General features: G+C 47.6%; 1 protein-coding gene across 1 annotated transcript in view; it reads left to right on the top strand.

The window, feature by feature from the left end:
- TECRL (trans-2,3-enoyl-CoA reductase like) overlaps positions 1 to 16,944 on the top strand; it is an 87,438-nt gene that overhangs the window by 35,718 nt on the left and 34,776 nt on the right. Inside the window, exon 3 of the mRNA XM_064148519.1 lies at positions 11,471 to 11,515. Within this exon, the coding sequence (XP_064004589.1) occupies positions 11,471 to 11,515 (45 nt within the window). The remainder of the gene's footprint in view (positions 1 to 11,470; positions 11,516 to 16,944) is intronic.

Here is a 16,944-nt window from a genome sequence, read left to right on the forward strand (position 1 = left end):
AAGAAACAACGTGTTAAAGCAGGCCTTTATATCTTCCTGCTTGTGTTTTCTGAGGCCAGGAGGACAGCCAGATGCTTGTGTTGAAATGCTCTGCTTTGCTGCCTGTGACACCTTTGGCTGCATTGGCTACTGGTATACCAGTTAAGGATCCAGATAGACAGCAACTGATTTCATAACCCACCAAACACAGAGCTGTGTTTAAAAGCTGTGCTTTTAAAGGTCCCATTTTAAAATACAGACAGGCAGACAGAGCAGGAAGGGTATTTTTTTGTCTCTGAAACACAGATTTAGTTTGGCAGATGATCCTTAATGTGCAGTTGCTCATGTTCAGGTTGCCTTTGGTATGAAGACTTCACTGATAGAGTTTGCATTTAGGCAGTGAATTCTGCTGGAGTTCTCACATCCCCTTGGTATGACAACAGTTATCTTTGTTACCCTTCCTGAACTTGAAGAGACAGGAGAATCGAAGATGAAGATCACTGCCAGAATACAGATCCTTGGTTGGCATTCATTACTCATCTCTCTTTAATTGGTGTTGGCATTTCAAACCAGAACGTGACTGCCTGCAAATACAAAGCAAACTCAGGGCTATTTTAGTGGATCACAGGATGCAGTCCTCCCCTGGGGTCCCTAGTCAAAAGATTCCCTAAACACACTACCATGGTATCACAGAATTAAAGAATCATTAAGGTTGGAAAAGACCTCTAAGATCATCAAGTCCAACAGCCAATGCAAGACCACCACTAAACCATGTCCCAAAGTGCCATGTCCACACCTTTCTTGAACACCTCTCAGGATGGTGACTCCACCACCTCCCTGAGCAGCCTGCTCCAATGTCTGACCACTCTTTCACTAAAGAATTTTTTCCTAGTATCCAATCTAAACCTCCTCTGGTGCAACTTGAGGCCATTTTCTCTCCTCCTATCACTTGTTACAAGGGAGAAGAGACAACCCCCACCTGGCTCCAGCCTCCTTTCAGGGGTCTGTAGAGAGCAATGAAGTCTCCTGTCAGCCTCCCCTTTTCCAGACTAAGCATCTCACAGTATCACAGTATCACACAGTATCATCAGGGTTGGAAGAGACCTCACAGATCATCAAGTCCAACCCTTTACCACAGCTCAGCCTCTCCTTACCAGTCCTGTTCTCCAGACCTTTCAGCAGCTTTGTTGGCCTTCTCTGGACACACTCCAACACCTTGGTGCCTTTCTTGCAGTGCAAGCCCCAAACCTGAGCCCATTACTCCAGGTGTGTGGCCTCACCAGCGCCTGATCACTTCCAGCTTTGCTGACCTGCCTGCCCACCACCACTCTGCCTCAATGTGCACCAGACACACAGGCAGCAAAGGCAACACGAAGCCCACTGAGTTGGAGCCAGCTCTGCAGTCCTGTGTGTGACTCTGCTGCAGCACTGTCTGTCCGGCACCTCCTCATCTCCTTGAGCTAAGGGCAGTCCCTTATGGGAATGGTGCTTCAAGCTCCAGACTTGTCAGAGCATCTATTTTCCTGTTTCTCTCTATTCTGCTCTGTGGTTGGTATTAATCAAATAAATGGTGAGCCTCATTCCCTTCCCCTTCCCTCTGCACATTCATTTAAATGCAAATCCACCCAGAAAGATCAAAATTAATTATACTTTCCGCAGCAGGCTACGTGGTGAATTGAAATGCACAGGGTTGGCTTTTCCTTTTCCTTCCTTCCTTTATTTATTTATTTCTTCTTCTGGAAAGGGAAAGGAGGAACAATGTAGCAAAACATTAAATCACACACCTAAATGTTGCACACTTCTTGGCTTTGAGTTTCTTGTGCTTTAATTTGTTCGTCTGAATTTACACAGCTGCTTGCCCAGAAAGAAAATTGAAACCTTCCTCTGCTAGTGACATAAATTGACCTCACACAGTCTCAAGTTGTGCTGGGGAAAGTCTAGGCTGGATGTTAGGAGGAAGTTGTTGGCAGAGAGAGTGATTGGCATTGGAATGGGCTGCCCAGGGAGGTGGTGGAGTCACCATCCCTGGAGGTCTTCAAGCAAAGCCTGGATGAGGCACTTAGTGCCATGGTCTGGTTGACTCGCTAGGGCTGGGTGCTAGGTTGAATTGGATGATCTTGGAGGTCTCTTCCAACCTGGTTGATTCTATGATTCTAAATGACAAATACTATTCTGTTTACCACTGATAACAAATGAACTTTGTTCAGAAAACTGTGCCAGCTCTTAAGAAATTTCTCCATTATTACCTGATGAGAACAGACCTAAAGCCTGAGATCTTTTTTTGCAGGGAACATAGAGGTGGAGGATAGGAACTCTCTGTTCCTCAGGGAATTCAGGCATTTATAGCAAGATTTTTTTTTCAATAAAACTCAGATGAATTTGTATCCTAAAGTGCAGGGCAGCATCTCTTAGGCTGGAATTCCACATCTGGGCACAGTCACAGAAGATTAATTGCTCCCAGGAACCAAAGTATGGACAGTACTAAACTGGTTGACAGATCCTTGGCAAAACCTGCAAGATTCTGATGCTAAGAGAGAATGGCTGGAGGCATTGTGTGCCATATAATACTCTTTCTACAGAGACATTAGGTGTGATCTGAAAAACCTTCACAATCAGGCTCTGTGGTACTTCAGAGAGGTGCCAGGGTGGCAGTTACATGACTTTACGTATGAAAATGGGTGCTTACAGATCTTAAACAGTTAAGGCAATGGGGACAACTAAATGGACAGCTAAGGGGAGATCTTCTCACCTTTACAACTCCTGGAAAGGAGGTGGGAGCAAGGTGGGTGTTGGTCTTTTCTCCACTGCAACAAGTAATAGGAGGAGAGGAAATGGCCTCAAGTTGCACCAGAGGAGGTTTAGGTTGGATATGAGAAGAAATCTCTTGACTGAAAGGGTTCTCAAAGACTGGAACGTGCTCCCCAGGGAGGAGGTGGTTGAATCCCCATCCCTGGAGGTGTTTAAAAGAGGCAGAGATGTGCTGCTGAGGAACATGGTTTAGCAGCAGACTTGGTATGGTCAGACAATGGTTGGACACAATGATCATTGAGGTCTTTTCCAACCAAATAAATTCTATGATTCTAAAAGGAAAACCTTTATCCAGACACATGGTCAGACTGGGGCTTACCCCCTTAGTAGCTTGTGGGAAATGCATGCTGTTCTGCACCTTGGCCAAACCTTGTCTTTAACACTGCTGGTCTTAGCTCATGACTGGAAACATCAGTTCAGCCAGCTCACTGCCAGCTTTCCCTGTGCAACCTGTGTGGCTGCAGCTAGCAGTATAAAAACCAGGAGAAAGAAATGGATTCTTGTGATCAAACAGCATATTTTTTTTTTAGCCTAAATTCCACATCATTCAGAAAGTCTCTGTTTGTGTCTCTGTAGCAACTAGAGGTCAAGGTACTTCTATTAAACTCATGGCCAGAGATCTTCTCTGGAAAGCCTACAAATTAAATAATAAATAAAATGGATTTATCCCTGGGTGTGGAGCCATTAAAAACAAAATCTATTTCAACATCTGCTGAGATTTTACAGAACAGGAGGTACTGGATCTGCTCTTTTCTGTGACTGCCCATAAAAACATGGATCTAGTTCAAACCCTGCTCCTACCCTTTAAATATTCTGATAAAACCATATCAAAGTTCTTGCTGCAATGAAAACATGGTCTACTTGAATGATCCCAGACCCAGCCTTCCCAAGGCCAGCCCTGGGCCCTAAAGGTTTAGGCAGAAGTGGAAGCAGTGTGCAGTTGGTGGCCTGATGCCTGCAAGCCAGATTGGACTCAGGAGCTCAGTGTGGTGCCAGGTCAGTACAGCTGGACCTGGCTATGGCTATTTCTCTGCACTGGCCCTGAAAAGAAAAGACTCAGGTGATTGAGCTGGCATTTAGTGGGTCAAAGCAGCAAACATCTTGTGGTCTGCAGCCAAAGAGCCTTTTGTGTGGGGCCATGTGTGTCAAGAGACACTGGGGCCTTGCTCACCCAAAGCTTGGTCCTTCAGATTGCAGTACTCAGTTGCTGTCATTTGTTACAGTGAAGGCAAGCACAATGAGTAACAGCTTCAGATATTTTCTCTCTTGGTCTGGTTGCCCAGCTTAGTTTTACTGTGGTTTCTTAGGCATGCTTTACTTCCTATCATCATGCTCAGGAATCACTCAGGTGCAGTGCTGGCACAATAAATTCCACAGTCTTTCCTTCCAAATAGAAGCAGAAAGCAACAGCTTCCAGTCATTTCAGCACATTGCTTTACTGCTGTCAGCTCACTGAAGCAAGGGTGTCCAAACTTCACTCCAGCAAAGGCAGCAACTGTCAGTGTGGTGATGGCTCTATCCATTCCTGTTTGCTCAGGGGTCTGCCTGAGAATGCTTAAACATGCTTGCTGTGACCATGAGAAACATTTATGACCGCTGATGCTGAAGGTCATGGTCACTGAACATCTGTATTTGTTCAGCAAGTACTTGTCAAGGAAAGACCTCCCCAAGTTTTCAAATAATCAGTGTGTTGGTGTGCAGCTTTGGGGCCCTCACTACAAGAAAGACATTGAGATGCTGGAGCATGTCCAGAGATGGGCCAACAAGGCTGGTGAAGGATCTGGAGAACAGGTCTGGTGAGGCGCAGCTGAGGGAACTGGCCGTGTTTAGTCTGGACAGAAGGAGGCTGAAGGGAGTGTCTTGTTCAAAAGGGTGACATCAGCTTATTGCAGCTGAGGATGTGCCCCTGAAAGACACCCAGCTAACAGGACAGCCAGGTACCTATCAAATCCAGCACTCAGCAGGTACTTCAGCATTGCAATGTGTAACTCAGTGTACTTCACCATTACAATAGTGTGGCCAGCAGGACCAGGGAAGGGATTGTCCTCAGCATCCCTTGTGAGGCCACAACACTGTGTTTAATTTTGGAGCCCCGCACTAGAAGAGGCATATTGAGATGCTGGAGTATGTCCAGAGGTGGGGAAACAAAGCTGGTGAAGGGTCTGGAGAACAGGTCAGGTCTGGTGAGGAGCAGCTGAGGGAAATGGGACTTGTTTAGTCTGGAGAAGAGGAGCCCGAGGGGAGACCTCATTGCTCTCTAGAACTCCCTGAAAGGAGGTTTGAGCCTCCTTGAGGTGGGTGATGGTGTCTTCTCTCTTGTAACAAGTGATAGGAGGAAGGGAAATGGCCAGGGGAGGCTTGGGTTGGACATTAGAAGAAACTTGTTGACTAAAAGGATTCTCACAGACTGCCACAGGCTGCCTACAGAGGAGGCTGAACCTCCGTCTCTGGAAGTGTTTCAAAGAGGCAGAGATGTGGTGCTGAGGGCCATGGCTTAGCACCAGCCTTGATGGAGTTAGTGAATGGTTGAACCAGATGATCTTAAAGGTCTTTTACAACCAAAGCTATTCTGTGTCTCTATGCTGACATGCACAGACCCACCATCCCCTCTGTGACTCTCTTAGCAATCTCTTCTTATTGATCCATAGATACTAGTGGTACTCTCTGGTTGAGGCAGTGGAATGCACTTCAGCTCTGCTCATTTCACATTGACTGGCTTCTGTTGGGTATCTCAGCCAACATGGGGTTGTTTAGCCTGGAGAAGAGGAGGCTCAAGGATCACCTCATTGCTGTCTACAACTACCTGAAGGGAAACTGTAGCCAGGTGGGGGGTAGCCTCTTCTCCCAGACAACCAGCAACAGAACAAGGGGACACAGTCTCAAGTTGTGCCAGGGGAAGCACAGGCTGGATGTTAGGAGGAAGTTGTTGTCAGAGAGAGTGATTTGCATTGGAATGGGCTGCCCAGGGAGGTGGTGGAGTCACCATCCCTGGAGGTGACCAAGCAAAGCCTGGCTGAGGCACTTAGTGCCATGGTCTAGTTGAGTGGCTAGAGCTGGGTGCTAGGTTGGCCTGGCTGATCTTGGAGGTCCCTTCCAACCTGGTTGATTCTGTGATTCTAGTGACCATCTAAGGGACACTTGTACCACAGTGGTCTGCAGAATTCTCTGTATTGCTGAAAATTTAACCAAGATGGTGCTGCTGATTGATTAGAGTAATTTTGTGGTTCCTATCATCCTCTTTGTATCACAGCAGGTGTGGCTTGTAATTATTAAGGCTATTTGTTATTAGAGATGCATGGCTGGTGAAATACAATGCGAAGCAAACAATTTAACTGATAATAAAATTAGCTGATCATGGTAAGTCAGTCTGCTAATTATTTCCAAACTGTGTCTGTCAGCTCTGATTTGCATTTCTTACCCTACTCACTCCCCAGTGGAATTAGCTCCTGCAGGGCTGTGTTCAAAGGAACACATTGAATTTCCCAGCAAGGGAGGTCTTCATCACATTTCACCTTTGCTCTCATGCAGGTTGGTGTAACTTCATGAATACTTTGTGGGAAACAGCTGTTTGATTGTATAACTTACTACAGAACCTCTATGAGAGGTTCTTTATGACACTTAATAAAGAGCAAACTGACCAATTTCATAACTATTGGCAAGTACCTCACATGTAGATTTCTCAATTGTTACATTTTCCCAAACTCTCATGATACTTAAGTGCATTACATGTGGCCAGCAGCTCAAGGGAAGTTCTCCTCCCCTTCTGCTCTGCCCTGGTGAGGCTGTCCAGAGGAGATAAACAGTGGCTGTGTTTGGTTTCTTTTCACTATGAAGAAAAAAGGGGTGCCCTCCTCCCATGGAACGACATGAATGTGTGTTTGCCAGAGCCAGGTTGGATTGCAGTGGCTTCCTGAATTGCCAGACAGAAACCCAGAGCTGCCCTAGTGTCACCTCTGGATGGTCCCTGTGGAAAGTAGTGAGTGAAAAGGAAGGCAGGTAAATGGTGACAAGTGGGGCCAGAATCCTCTAGACTGACTGCTACCAATCGGTGAGCAGGCACACCTCAGATGCTGCAGAATATGTGGGGCTTCCTCTCTCTGAAATGAGTTGCATCAGGTGGGAGAGCAGACTTCTCAGGCCTCCAGAGGAATAAAGCAAGGTCACACCTCTCTGCAGGAAGCAATCTTGGGTTTTGCAGGACTTTCTTTCTTTATGGTTTGCTTTGGAAGGCACCTCCAAAGGTCATCTAGTCCAACCCCCTCTGCAGTAAGCAGGGACAACCTCAACAAGATCAGGCTGCCCAAAGCCTTGTTGAGCCTCTCTTTAATCTCCGGGGATGTGATGTCAACTACCTCCCTGGGCAACCTGTTCCAGTGTTCCACCACCCTCAAGCTAAAGAACTTGTTCCTAACATCCAATCTAAACCTGCTCTTCTCTAGTTTGAAGCCATTGCCCTTTGTGCTATCCCTACAGACCTTTGTAAACAGGCTCTCTCCATCCTTCTTGTATGCCCCTTGCAGGTACTGGAAGGTTGTATTAGGCCCTCAAGCACCTAAGACTTGGGAACAGCCTTGCTAGATTCTACTGCAAGTAGAGATTTCAAATAGGGAACTCTCATGTTCTGACTTCCCAACCAAAGTGCTTACAGAGATGTGTTCACACTTTGTCCCCCACTCTATTTGCATAGCATTTCCAACTGACATTAGCTAGTGCCCCATCCCTGTTGTTCCCCTCAAGAGTAAGACCTGAGAAGAAACAACCTCACATCTTTTGGATGTCCAGGTCCCTCCAGTAAAACACACACAACATCCTAAGGGTGGTCTGGAAACCAGAAAGGCCCAGAACATCCTAAGGATGGTCTGGAAACCAGAAAGGCCCAGAACATCCTAAGGGTGGTCTGGAAACCAGAAAGGCCCAGAACATCCTAAGGATGGTCTGGAAACCAGAAAGGTGTGATAAGAAGGTCACTGCGGAGAAGCAGTGGCAAAGGCACATGCCCATCAGTCTAAATCTTTGAGTGTGATGGTGCACTGAGGCTGAAGGACTGGAAATGAGGATGATGTGCTCAACCTCTGCTTGCCCTTGTGAAGATGATGAGCCATACCTAAAAAGCATTGCCAGAGGAGCAGGTAAATTGGCTTTTATTGAAACATACTGGAATATGAGGGGGGGAGGTGCTGGGGGAAGATTCCAATTTAACACAAGTACATTGCTTTTTGGGCTCCAAATAACTATTGATATCTGCTGTCCTAGAGCAAATCATCTCTGCCTTGACAAGTCAAACAGCTGCTCTTTCCCTATCTTCCTTTTTGTTATCTTTAATAGCCACAGATTGTTGTGGTACCTTGAAAAACATGTTTGCAACTTGCTTGATTGATGTCTCACCTCCTGCTATTAGCCTTGGTTCATGGGGTTCATCTAATGTCTGTTCTTGCCAACAAAGCTCAGACCAAGTGCTTTTGAAATGAGAGTCTGCTGGGTGCCACTGCACAGTGGGTGCAGTGTACTCTGTGCACAATTGCCCTTCCACTCCAGCTGGCAGCTGGTGGGTGAATAAACTCTCCTCATCACCATGAAATACACTTAAGGTAGAATCAACCATCTGGACCAGGCTCTGCTCAGAGCAGGGCTAATGTTCAAGTCCTGTAAGATTCTCTCTAGTTTCAAGTGAAAGAATGAGAAGTAATGGCCTCAAGTTGCACCAGGGGAGGTTTAGATTGGATATTAGGAAAAAATTCTTTGCTGCAAGAGTGGTCAGGCATTGCAACAGGCTGCCCAGGGAAGTGGTGGGGTCACCATCTCTTGAGTGTTAAAAAATGTGTAGACCTGGCCCTCTGGGGCATGGTTTAATGGCCATGGTGATGTTAGGTCGTTAGTTGGACTCAATAACCTCTCAGGTCTCTTCCAAATGAAGCAATTCTGTGTTTCTGTGATTACTCCAAGTCTTCTTTAGCTGGGGTCTGTCTGTCTCTAGGGCAGGAGATCCCCCAGCTTCTTGTGGCAGGGGTTCCCACATTTCATCATAGTTGCTGTGAATGATTTCTTTCCTGTTGTATAAGGTATGGAATACTGGTATCTTAACTACGGGAATACTAACAAGTGTCAGATAGGTTTAAAGGAAACTCTGTCTCTGTTTGACCAATTTCATCATGATTCTGAACTGAAAATGCAAAGAGCATCTTTCTTGGGCTATCAACTATGCTGAGGTGTCACAAAGGAAATAAAGGCAAATGTGGAAGTGGCTGGGGGCGCTGATGGTGCACCCGTTCTCTCACTTTCCTCTGCCAAACATTCCTAACTCTACATCCCAGTTAACACCACAGGCTGTGTAAGGTCTCCCCAAGCTGCTGCAGGTCAGCCCTAAAAATCTGCAGCAGCAAATTGAAGTGTGAGTTAAGCAAAGTGCCAGGCCTTTGTGATGCAAAGGAGTGCTTATACTGTGGAGGGACTTTTGACAAAGGCATGGAGTGACAGGATGAGGGGTAATGGCTTCAAACTGGAAGAAGCTACATTTAGATTAGACGTTAGGAGGCAATTCTTCCCCATGAGGTTGATAAGGCACTGGAACAGGTTGCCCAGAGAAGTTGTGGAGGCTGCAACTCTGGAAGTGTTGAAAGCCAGGTTGGATGGGGCCTTGAGCAACCTGGTCTAATGGGAGGTGTCTCTGCCCATGGCAGAGAAGAGGTTGGAAGGAGATGAACTTTAACATCCCTTCTAAACCATCTCAGTCTTTTATGACACTGTCTAGCCAGCACAGCTGCAGAGGCAGCTCTTCTTACAGACACCACGAAGAGCTGGGCAAGTTAACAATCTGAACAGCCATGATCACTTCTGCAGTCTTCCTGTGGCAGTTGCCCATGGACCCTGACACTGCAGGAAACAAATCCAGCTGCAGATCTGGAACTGTTTTAACAACCTGTCAAGGTGTGAGTCCAAAATCATCATTGGGTGTCTAATAACAATGGCCAACTGACACTGTTCATTTAGGAGCTACTAGAGTTAAACCACAGTGCTCAAAAACCTGCTTCTAGGGCAGATCCTTAAGTTGATGGGTATGATAGAAGTCCTGTGTAACCCAGTAATAGCTCCCTTGGAGGCTCTGCTTTTTGTGTGTCTATTTGCATTATTAATCCATGACTAAGAACTAGTGCTAGCTGCAAGTCTCATTCTCCTAAACAAGAAAAGTCCAACCTGTTTGCACCAGAATGTAGAACAAACATCATATTGAAGGGAGGGGGAAGACTGATGCATTCAAAACAGACTTTGGGCAAATAGAGCAACAAACAGACTCATTTTCATACTTCCCAGTGGCATGCATGTGCTCCTTTTGGATACACTGATGGAGCATTCCTGTTGAGACTGGCCCTTCTAATACTCAAGTGGGGAGAAAGGATTTCTGTTCTAAGGTGGCTGTGAGGTGCTTCTCCCTGTATACCTGGTGGGGAGAAAGGATTTGTGTTCTAAGGTGGCTGTGAGGTGTTTCTCCTTATATACCTGGTGGAGAGAAATTATTTCTGTTCTAAGGTGGCTGTGAGGTGCTTCTCCCTGTATACCTGGTGGGGAGAAAGGATTTGTGTTCTAAGGTGGCTGTGAGGTGCTTCTCCCTGTATACCTGGTGGGGAGAAAGGATTTGTGTTCTAAGGTGGCTGTGAGGTACTTCTCCCTGTATACCTGGTGGGGAGAAAGGATTTGTGTTCTAAGGTGGCTGTGAGGTACTTCTCCCTGTATACCTGGTGGGGAGAAAGGATTTGTGTTCTAAGGTGGCTGTGAGGTGCTTCTCCTTATATACCTGGTGGGGAGAAATGATTTGTGTTCTAAGGTGGCTGTGAGGTGCTTCTCCCTGTATACCTGGTGGGGAGAAAGGATTTGTGTTCTAAGGTGGCTGTGAGGTGCTTCTCCCTGTATACCTGGTGGGGAGAAAGTATTTGTGTTCTAAGGTGGCTGTGAGGTACTTCTCCCTGTATACCTGGTGGGGAGAAAGGATTTGTGTTCTAAGGTGGCTGTGAGGTGCTTCTCCTTATATACCTGGTGGGGAGAAAGGATTTGTGTTCTAAGGTGGCTGTGAGGTGCTTCTCCTTATATACCTGGTGGGGAGAAAGGATTTGCGTTCTAAGGTGGCTGTGAGGTGCTTCTCCTTATATACCTGGTGGGGAGAAAGTATTTGTGTTCTAAGGTGGCTGTGAGGTGCTTCTCCTTATATACCTGGTGGGGAGAAAGGATTTCTGTTCTAAGGTTGCTGTGAGGTGCTTCTCCTTATATACCTGGTGGGGAGAAAGGATTTCTGTTCTAAGGTGGCTGTGAGGTGCTTCTCCTTATATACCTGGTGGGGAGAAAGGATTTGCGTTCTAAGGTGGCTGTGAGGTGCTTCTCCTTATATACCTGGTGGGGAGAAAGGATTTGTGTTCTAAGGTGGCTGTGAGGTGCTTCTCCTTATATACCTGGTGGGGAGAAAGGATTTGTGTTCTAAGGTGGCTGTGAGGTGCTTCTCCTTATATACCTGGTGGGGAGAAAGGATTTCTGTTCTAAGGTTGCTGTGAGGTGCTTCTCCTTGCATACCTGAGACCAAAAGAATTTTTTTTCTTAATTACATATTTATAGGTATCAGCTCAACTGACTGCTAACAGAAAGAGCAATTTAGATGCTCCATCAGGAAATAAACAGCCATGCTTTATGATTTTAACAGGTCCCCAGTGGCACCCTTCCCGTGTTGGCCTGCAACTGGAACGCAGTAAGTATCCCCCTGGTTGAACAAAGCCACCTAATGCACTGCTAATCCTTACTAATCCTCACACAAGTACTGCTCTCTCCATTCCTGAACTGGTAGCATTTTTTCATTAACTGCTATCAATGGTTATCTTATTAGCTTTCTCATTCACATATAATCATAGAATGGTTTGAGTTAGAAGAGACCTTAAAGATCTTCCAGTCACAACTCCCTGCCATGGGCAGAGACACCTCCTGCTAAACCAGCTTGCTTCAGGACCCACCCAACTTTCAACACTTCCAACCTTGGAGCCCCCAAAACTTCTCTGGTCACTCTATTCCAGTGCCTCACTACCCTCATGGGGAAGAATTTCCTCCTAATGCCTAATCTAAATCGAGCTTCTTCCAGTTTGAAGCCCTTCTTCCTGTCACTCCATGCCTTTGTCAGAAGTCCCTACTGGAAGGTTGCTCTAAAACGTCCCCAGAGCTTTCTTCTCCAGGCTGAACAAGGTCAAATCTCTCTGCCTGTCTTCATAACTCCATCCCTCTTTGTACCCTACTCTGGACCTGCTCTTTAACAGATTCATATCCTTCTTGAGCTGAGGGTTCCAGAGCTGGATACACTTCTCCAGATGGAATCTCAGCAGAGCAGAGTGTCCAAATTCCCTTCCCTTGACCTTCTGCCCACACTGCTTTTGATGCAGCCCAGGACATGGCTGGCTTCTGGGCTGCAAGTGCATGTCACTTGCTCAAATTGAGCTTTTTATCACCCAGCACCCCCAAGTCCCTCTCCTCAACACTACTCTCTATCCATTCTACACCCTGCCTGTATTGTGCTTGGCATTGCCCCAACTCATGTGCTTGGGTTTGTTGAGCTTCCTGAGGTTGGTGTTGGCCCATGAAATCAATATCTACTGCTCACCATGTCCATTGAATAAAACCACTTCTGAATATGCCATATGATCAAATAATGACAACAGAGCAGTTTGAAAACCATTCACTCACTTCATTCACTGCATGATCCATTTTAAGACTTGTTCACAGTCTCATCAGGAGCTGCAACTGGTTAGAGGAGGCAGCCTTTTTACTTGTGCTAGTACAACAGTTCTTGGTAGATGTAGCAGTGGGAGATGAAGCTGCCACAGGCTGTGTAGCAGTTTGTTTGCAGACACATAGCACTGCAGAGCTCTAGAAAATCAGGGCTCACCACCTGTTAGAATTTAGCACTCTGACTGGCTCAGAGAGTCAATGACATATATTAAAAGGAACAAGGTCAGGTTGGACAAGGCCTTAAGCAAAGTGGTCTAGTGGAAGGTGTCCCTGCCCATGGTGGGGGGTTAGGAACTAGATGATCTCTAAGATATCTTCCAACCCAAACTACTCTATCATTCTATGACAATAAATAAAGTATAAAAGAGAAAAGAAGTGCTGCAGCCATGACAACACCCTGTGCCAGTGACTGTTGGGGTTTCCCACTATGCAGTTCACTGCCTCTGGAAACAAAAGAGAAACAGATACTACCATTTTATGTCTCTCCCTGTAGACTCAAAGGCCATCAGGGCTGGGAGCAGATGCCTCAGAATACTATGAAGATGCTCAGTTAGACCTGGTCTGCCTGTGTCCAACAACCTACAAAAGAGCTGCAGCTCTTTGCCCCAAAAGGGGCATTCATCATGATGGTGCCACCTATCATAAAAAAGCCTGAGAATGAAAAAGTTTCAACACAAGCTGTCAGTGAGGCAGTTTGGGTGTTACCTGCTGCCCACTCTTATGAAATCACCCAGACTATATTCAGCCAAGCTGGAAGTTAAGGAATGAAGTTTTATATTTACAGCTTAGCACTATATACAAGCAGGTATTTACAATATATACAGCTATAGACAGAAATATGCAGGTTAAAGGTAATACAGAAACACAGCAGCCCTCACAGAAACCAGAGTTCCCAGGAGGGCCTCCCAGCTGCCCTTCTACCTTCTTTCCACTTCTCTACCTTATCCCAAAGTTTGCCTTATATGCAAGGTGAGCTTGGAGGATCAGCAAGGGAGGTTAGAAAGCAGAAGGATTAGGGGGACACAGAAAGCAGCCCAGAGAGAAAGCACAGGCTCCAACAGAGACCCACACACACTCTCTTATCTATGTTTTGTGTTCTTGTTTTTATACACCTCAGCAAGCCTATGAGTGCAGCAGACATCATCACCATTGTCACAGTAGTCACAGTATCACCAAGGTTGGAAGAGACCTCACAGATCATCAAGTCCAACCCTTTACCACAGTGCCCAAGGCTAGACCATGGCACCAAGTGCCACATCCAACCCTGCCTTGAACTGCCCCAGGGACGACGACTCCACCACCTCCCCAGGCAGCCCATTCCAGTGCCCAATGACTCTCTCAGTGAAGAACTTTCTCCTCACCTCGAGCCGAAATTTCCCCTGGTGCAGCCTGAGGCTGTGTCCTCTTGTTCTGGTGCTGGCCACCTGAGAGAAGAGAGCAACCTCCTCCTGGCCACAACCACCCTTCAGGTAGTTGTAGACAGCAATAAGGTCACCCCTGAGCCTCCTCTTCTCCAGGCTAAACAACCCCAGCTCCCTAAGCCTCTCCTCGTAGGGCTGTGCTCGAGGCCTCTCACCAGCCTCGTCGCCCTTCTCTGGACACGCTCAAGCATCTCAGTGTCCTTCCTAAACTGGGGGGCCCAGAACTGAACGCAGTACTCGAGGTGTGGTCTGACCAGTGCAGAGTACAGGGACAGAATGACCTCCCTGCTCCTGCTGACCACACCACTCCTGATGCAGGCCAGGATGCCACTGGCTCTCTTGGCCACCTGGGCACACTGCTGGCTCATGTTCAGGCGGGTATCAATCAGTACCCCCAGATCCCTCTCTGTCCGGCTGCTCTCCAGCCACTCCGACCCCAGCCTGTATCTCTGCATGGGGTTGTTGTGGCCAAAGTGCAGCACCCTGCACTTTGAGCTATTGAACCCCATCCCATTGGCCTCTGCCCATCTGTACAGGCGGTCAAGGTCCCGCTGCAGAGCCCTTCTGCCCTCCAGCTCAGTCACATCTGCCCCCAGCTTAGTGTCATCTGCAAACTTGCTGATGACTGACTCGATGCCCTCATCCAGATCATCTATGAAGATGTTAAAGAGGATGGGGCCCAGCACAGATCCCTGAGGGACACCACTAGTGACTGGCCGCCAGCTGGATGTGGCACCATTCACCACCACTCTCTGGGTCCGGCCCTCCAGCCAGTTCCTAACCCAGCACAGAGTGTTACCATCCAAGCCGCGGGCTGACAGCTTAGCCAGCAGTTTGCTGTGGGGGACAGTGTCAAAGGCCTTGCTGAAGTCCAGATAGACCACATCCACAGGCCTCCCCACATCCACCAAGCGGGTCACCTGATCATAGAAGGAGATCAGGTTGGAGAGGCAGGATCTGCCCTTCCTAAACCCATGCTGGCTGGACCTGAGATCTTTGCCATCCCTCAGGTGCGCAGTTATTGGCCCCAAGAGAACCTGCTCCATCAGTTTCCCTGGCACTGAGGTCAGGCTGACAGGTCTGTAGTTCCCAGGTTCCTCCATCCGACCCTTTTTGTGGATGGGGACCACGTTGGCCATTTTCCAGTCTCCTGGGACCTCTCCGGTGAGCCAGGACTGCTGGAAAATGATGGAGAGTGGCTTGGCCAGCTCAGCTGCCAGCTCTCTCAGCACACTGGGATGGATCCCATCTGGTCCCATGGACTTGTGGGTGTCCAGGTGGCTCAGCAGGTCCTGAACTAATTCCTCATGAATTTCCAGGGGAACACACTGCTCCCCGACCCCATCCCCCAGTTTAAGAGGCCATTTGCCTCCTCCTCCTCTCTCCTTACTGTTGAAAACTGAGGCGAAGAAGGCATTCAGGACCTCTGCCTTTGCTTCATCATCAGTTATAGTGTTCCCCTCCTGGTCCAGTAAGGAGTGGAGGCTCTTCTTGCCCTTCCTTTTAGCATTGATAAATTTATAAAAGTGTTTTTTGTTAACTTTCACGGAAGTGGCCAGCCTAAGTTCTAGCTGAGCCTTAGCCTCTCTAATTTTTCTCCTACATAGTCTGGCTACCTCCTTAAACACATCAGGAGAAGCCTTCCCCTCCTTCCAGAGGCGATACACCCTCTTTTTCTCCCCCACTTCCTTCAGGAGCTCTTTGCTCATCCAGGCTGGTCGCCTCCCCCTGCGGCTCATCTTTCGGCACGTGGGAACTGCCAGTTCCTGTGCCTTCAAGAGCTCCTGTTTAAAGTAAGTCCAACCATCCTGGACCCCTTTGTTCTCAAGAACTGCTGCCCAGGGGACATTGGAAATAAGTTCCTTGAGCAAATTGAAGTTTGCCCTCCTAAAGTCCAAGGTGTAGGTTTTGTTGAAGTGCCTCCTTACCTCCCTGTATATTGAAAACTCCACTAACTCGTGGTCGCTACACCCCAGGCAGCCTCCCACTATCACATCTCCTACCAGCCCTTCTCTGTTGGAGAGCAGCAGGTCAAGCTGAGCTTGACCCCTGGTAGGCTCGTTTAACAGTTGGGTCATGAAGCTGTCCTCCATGCACTCCAGAAATCTCCTGGACTGCCTCCTCTCTGCCGAATTAAGTTCCCAGCAGATATCTGGCAGGTTAAAGTCACCCACAAGGACAAGATCTGAAGATCTTGAGACAGCCTCCAACTGTTTGTAAAATATCTCATCTGTTCCCTCATCCTGGTTGGGTGGTCTGTAACAGACTCCAACCAGGATGTCAGATTTATTAGTCCTACCTCTGATTTTAATCCACAGGGTCTCTACCCCTTCATCCCTCACTTCTAGCTCAATGGCATGGAGTGACTCTCTAATATACAGGGCCACCCCTCCTCCTCTTCTCCCTTGCCTATCTCTCCTGAAAAGGTTATATCCCTCCAGTATAACAGCCCAGTCATGCCTGTCGTCCCACCAAGTTTCTGAAATGGCAACTACATCGTAGTCCCCCTGGTGGACCAGGACTTCCAGTTCCTCCTGTTTGTTACCCAAGCTGCGTGCATTGGTGTAGATACACTTCAGCTGGGCTCTCGATTCAATTGTCCTTAGTTTCCTTCCATCTCTCTCCTTCTCAGAGAGAGTAATTTCCTCACCCACCCCCTTCAGACCTAGTTTAAAGCCCGCCTAATGAGCCCTGCCAACTCCAGTGCCAGGACTCTCCTGCCCTTCCTAGATAACTGCACCCCATCACAAGCCAGCAGGTCCGGCGCAGTAAAAGTTCCCCCATGGTCAAAAAACCCAAAACGCCGCTGCTCGCACCATCCCTTCAGCCATTTGTTGATATCGTAGGTTCTGCTATTCCTCTCTGTGAACTCCCTTGCCACAGCTAAATCACCTCAGTTCCCTCAGCTGCTCCTCACCAGACCTGTTCTCCAGACCCTTCGTCACCTTTGCTGCCCTTCTCTGGACCCACTCCAACATCTCTG

The sequence above is a fragment of the Pogoniulus pusillus genome, chromosome 9, assembly GCF_015220805.1.
Source record: "Pogoniulus pusillus isolate bPogPus1 chromosome 9, bPogPus1.pri, whole genome shotgun sequence".
NCBI classification, from domain to species: domain Eukaryota; kingdom Metazoa; phylum Chordata; class Aves; order Piciformes; family Lybiidae; genus Pogoniulus; species Pogoniulus pusillus.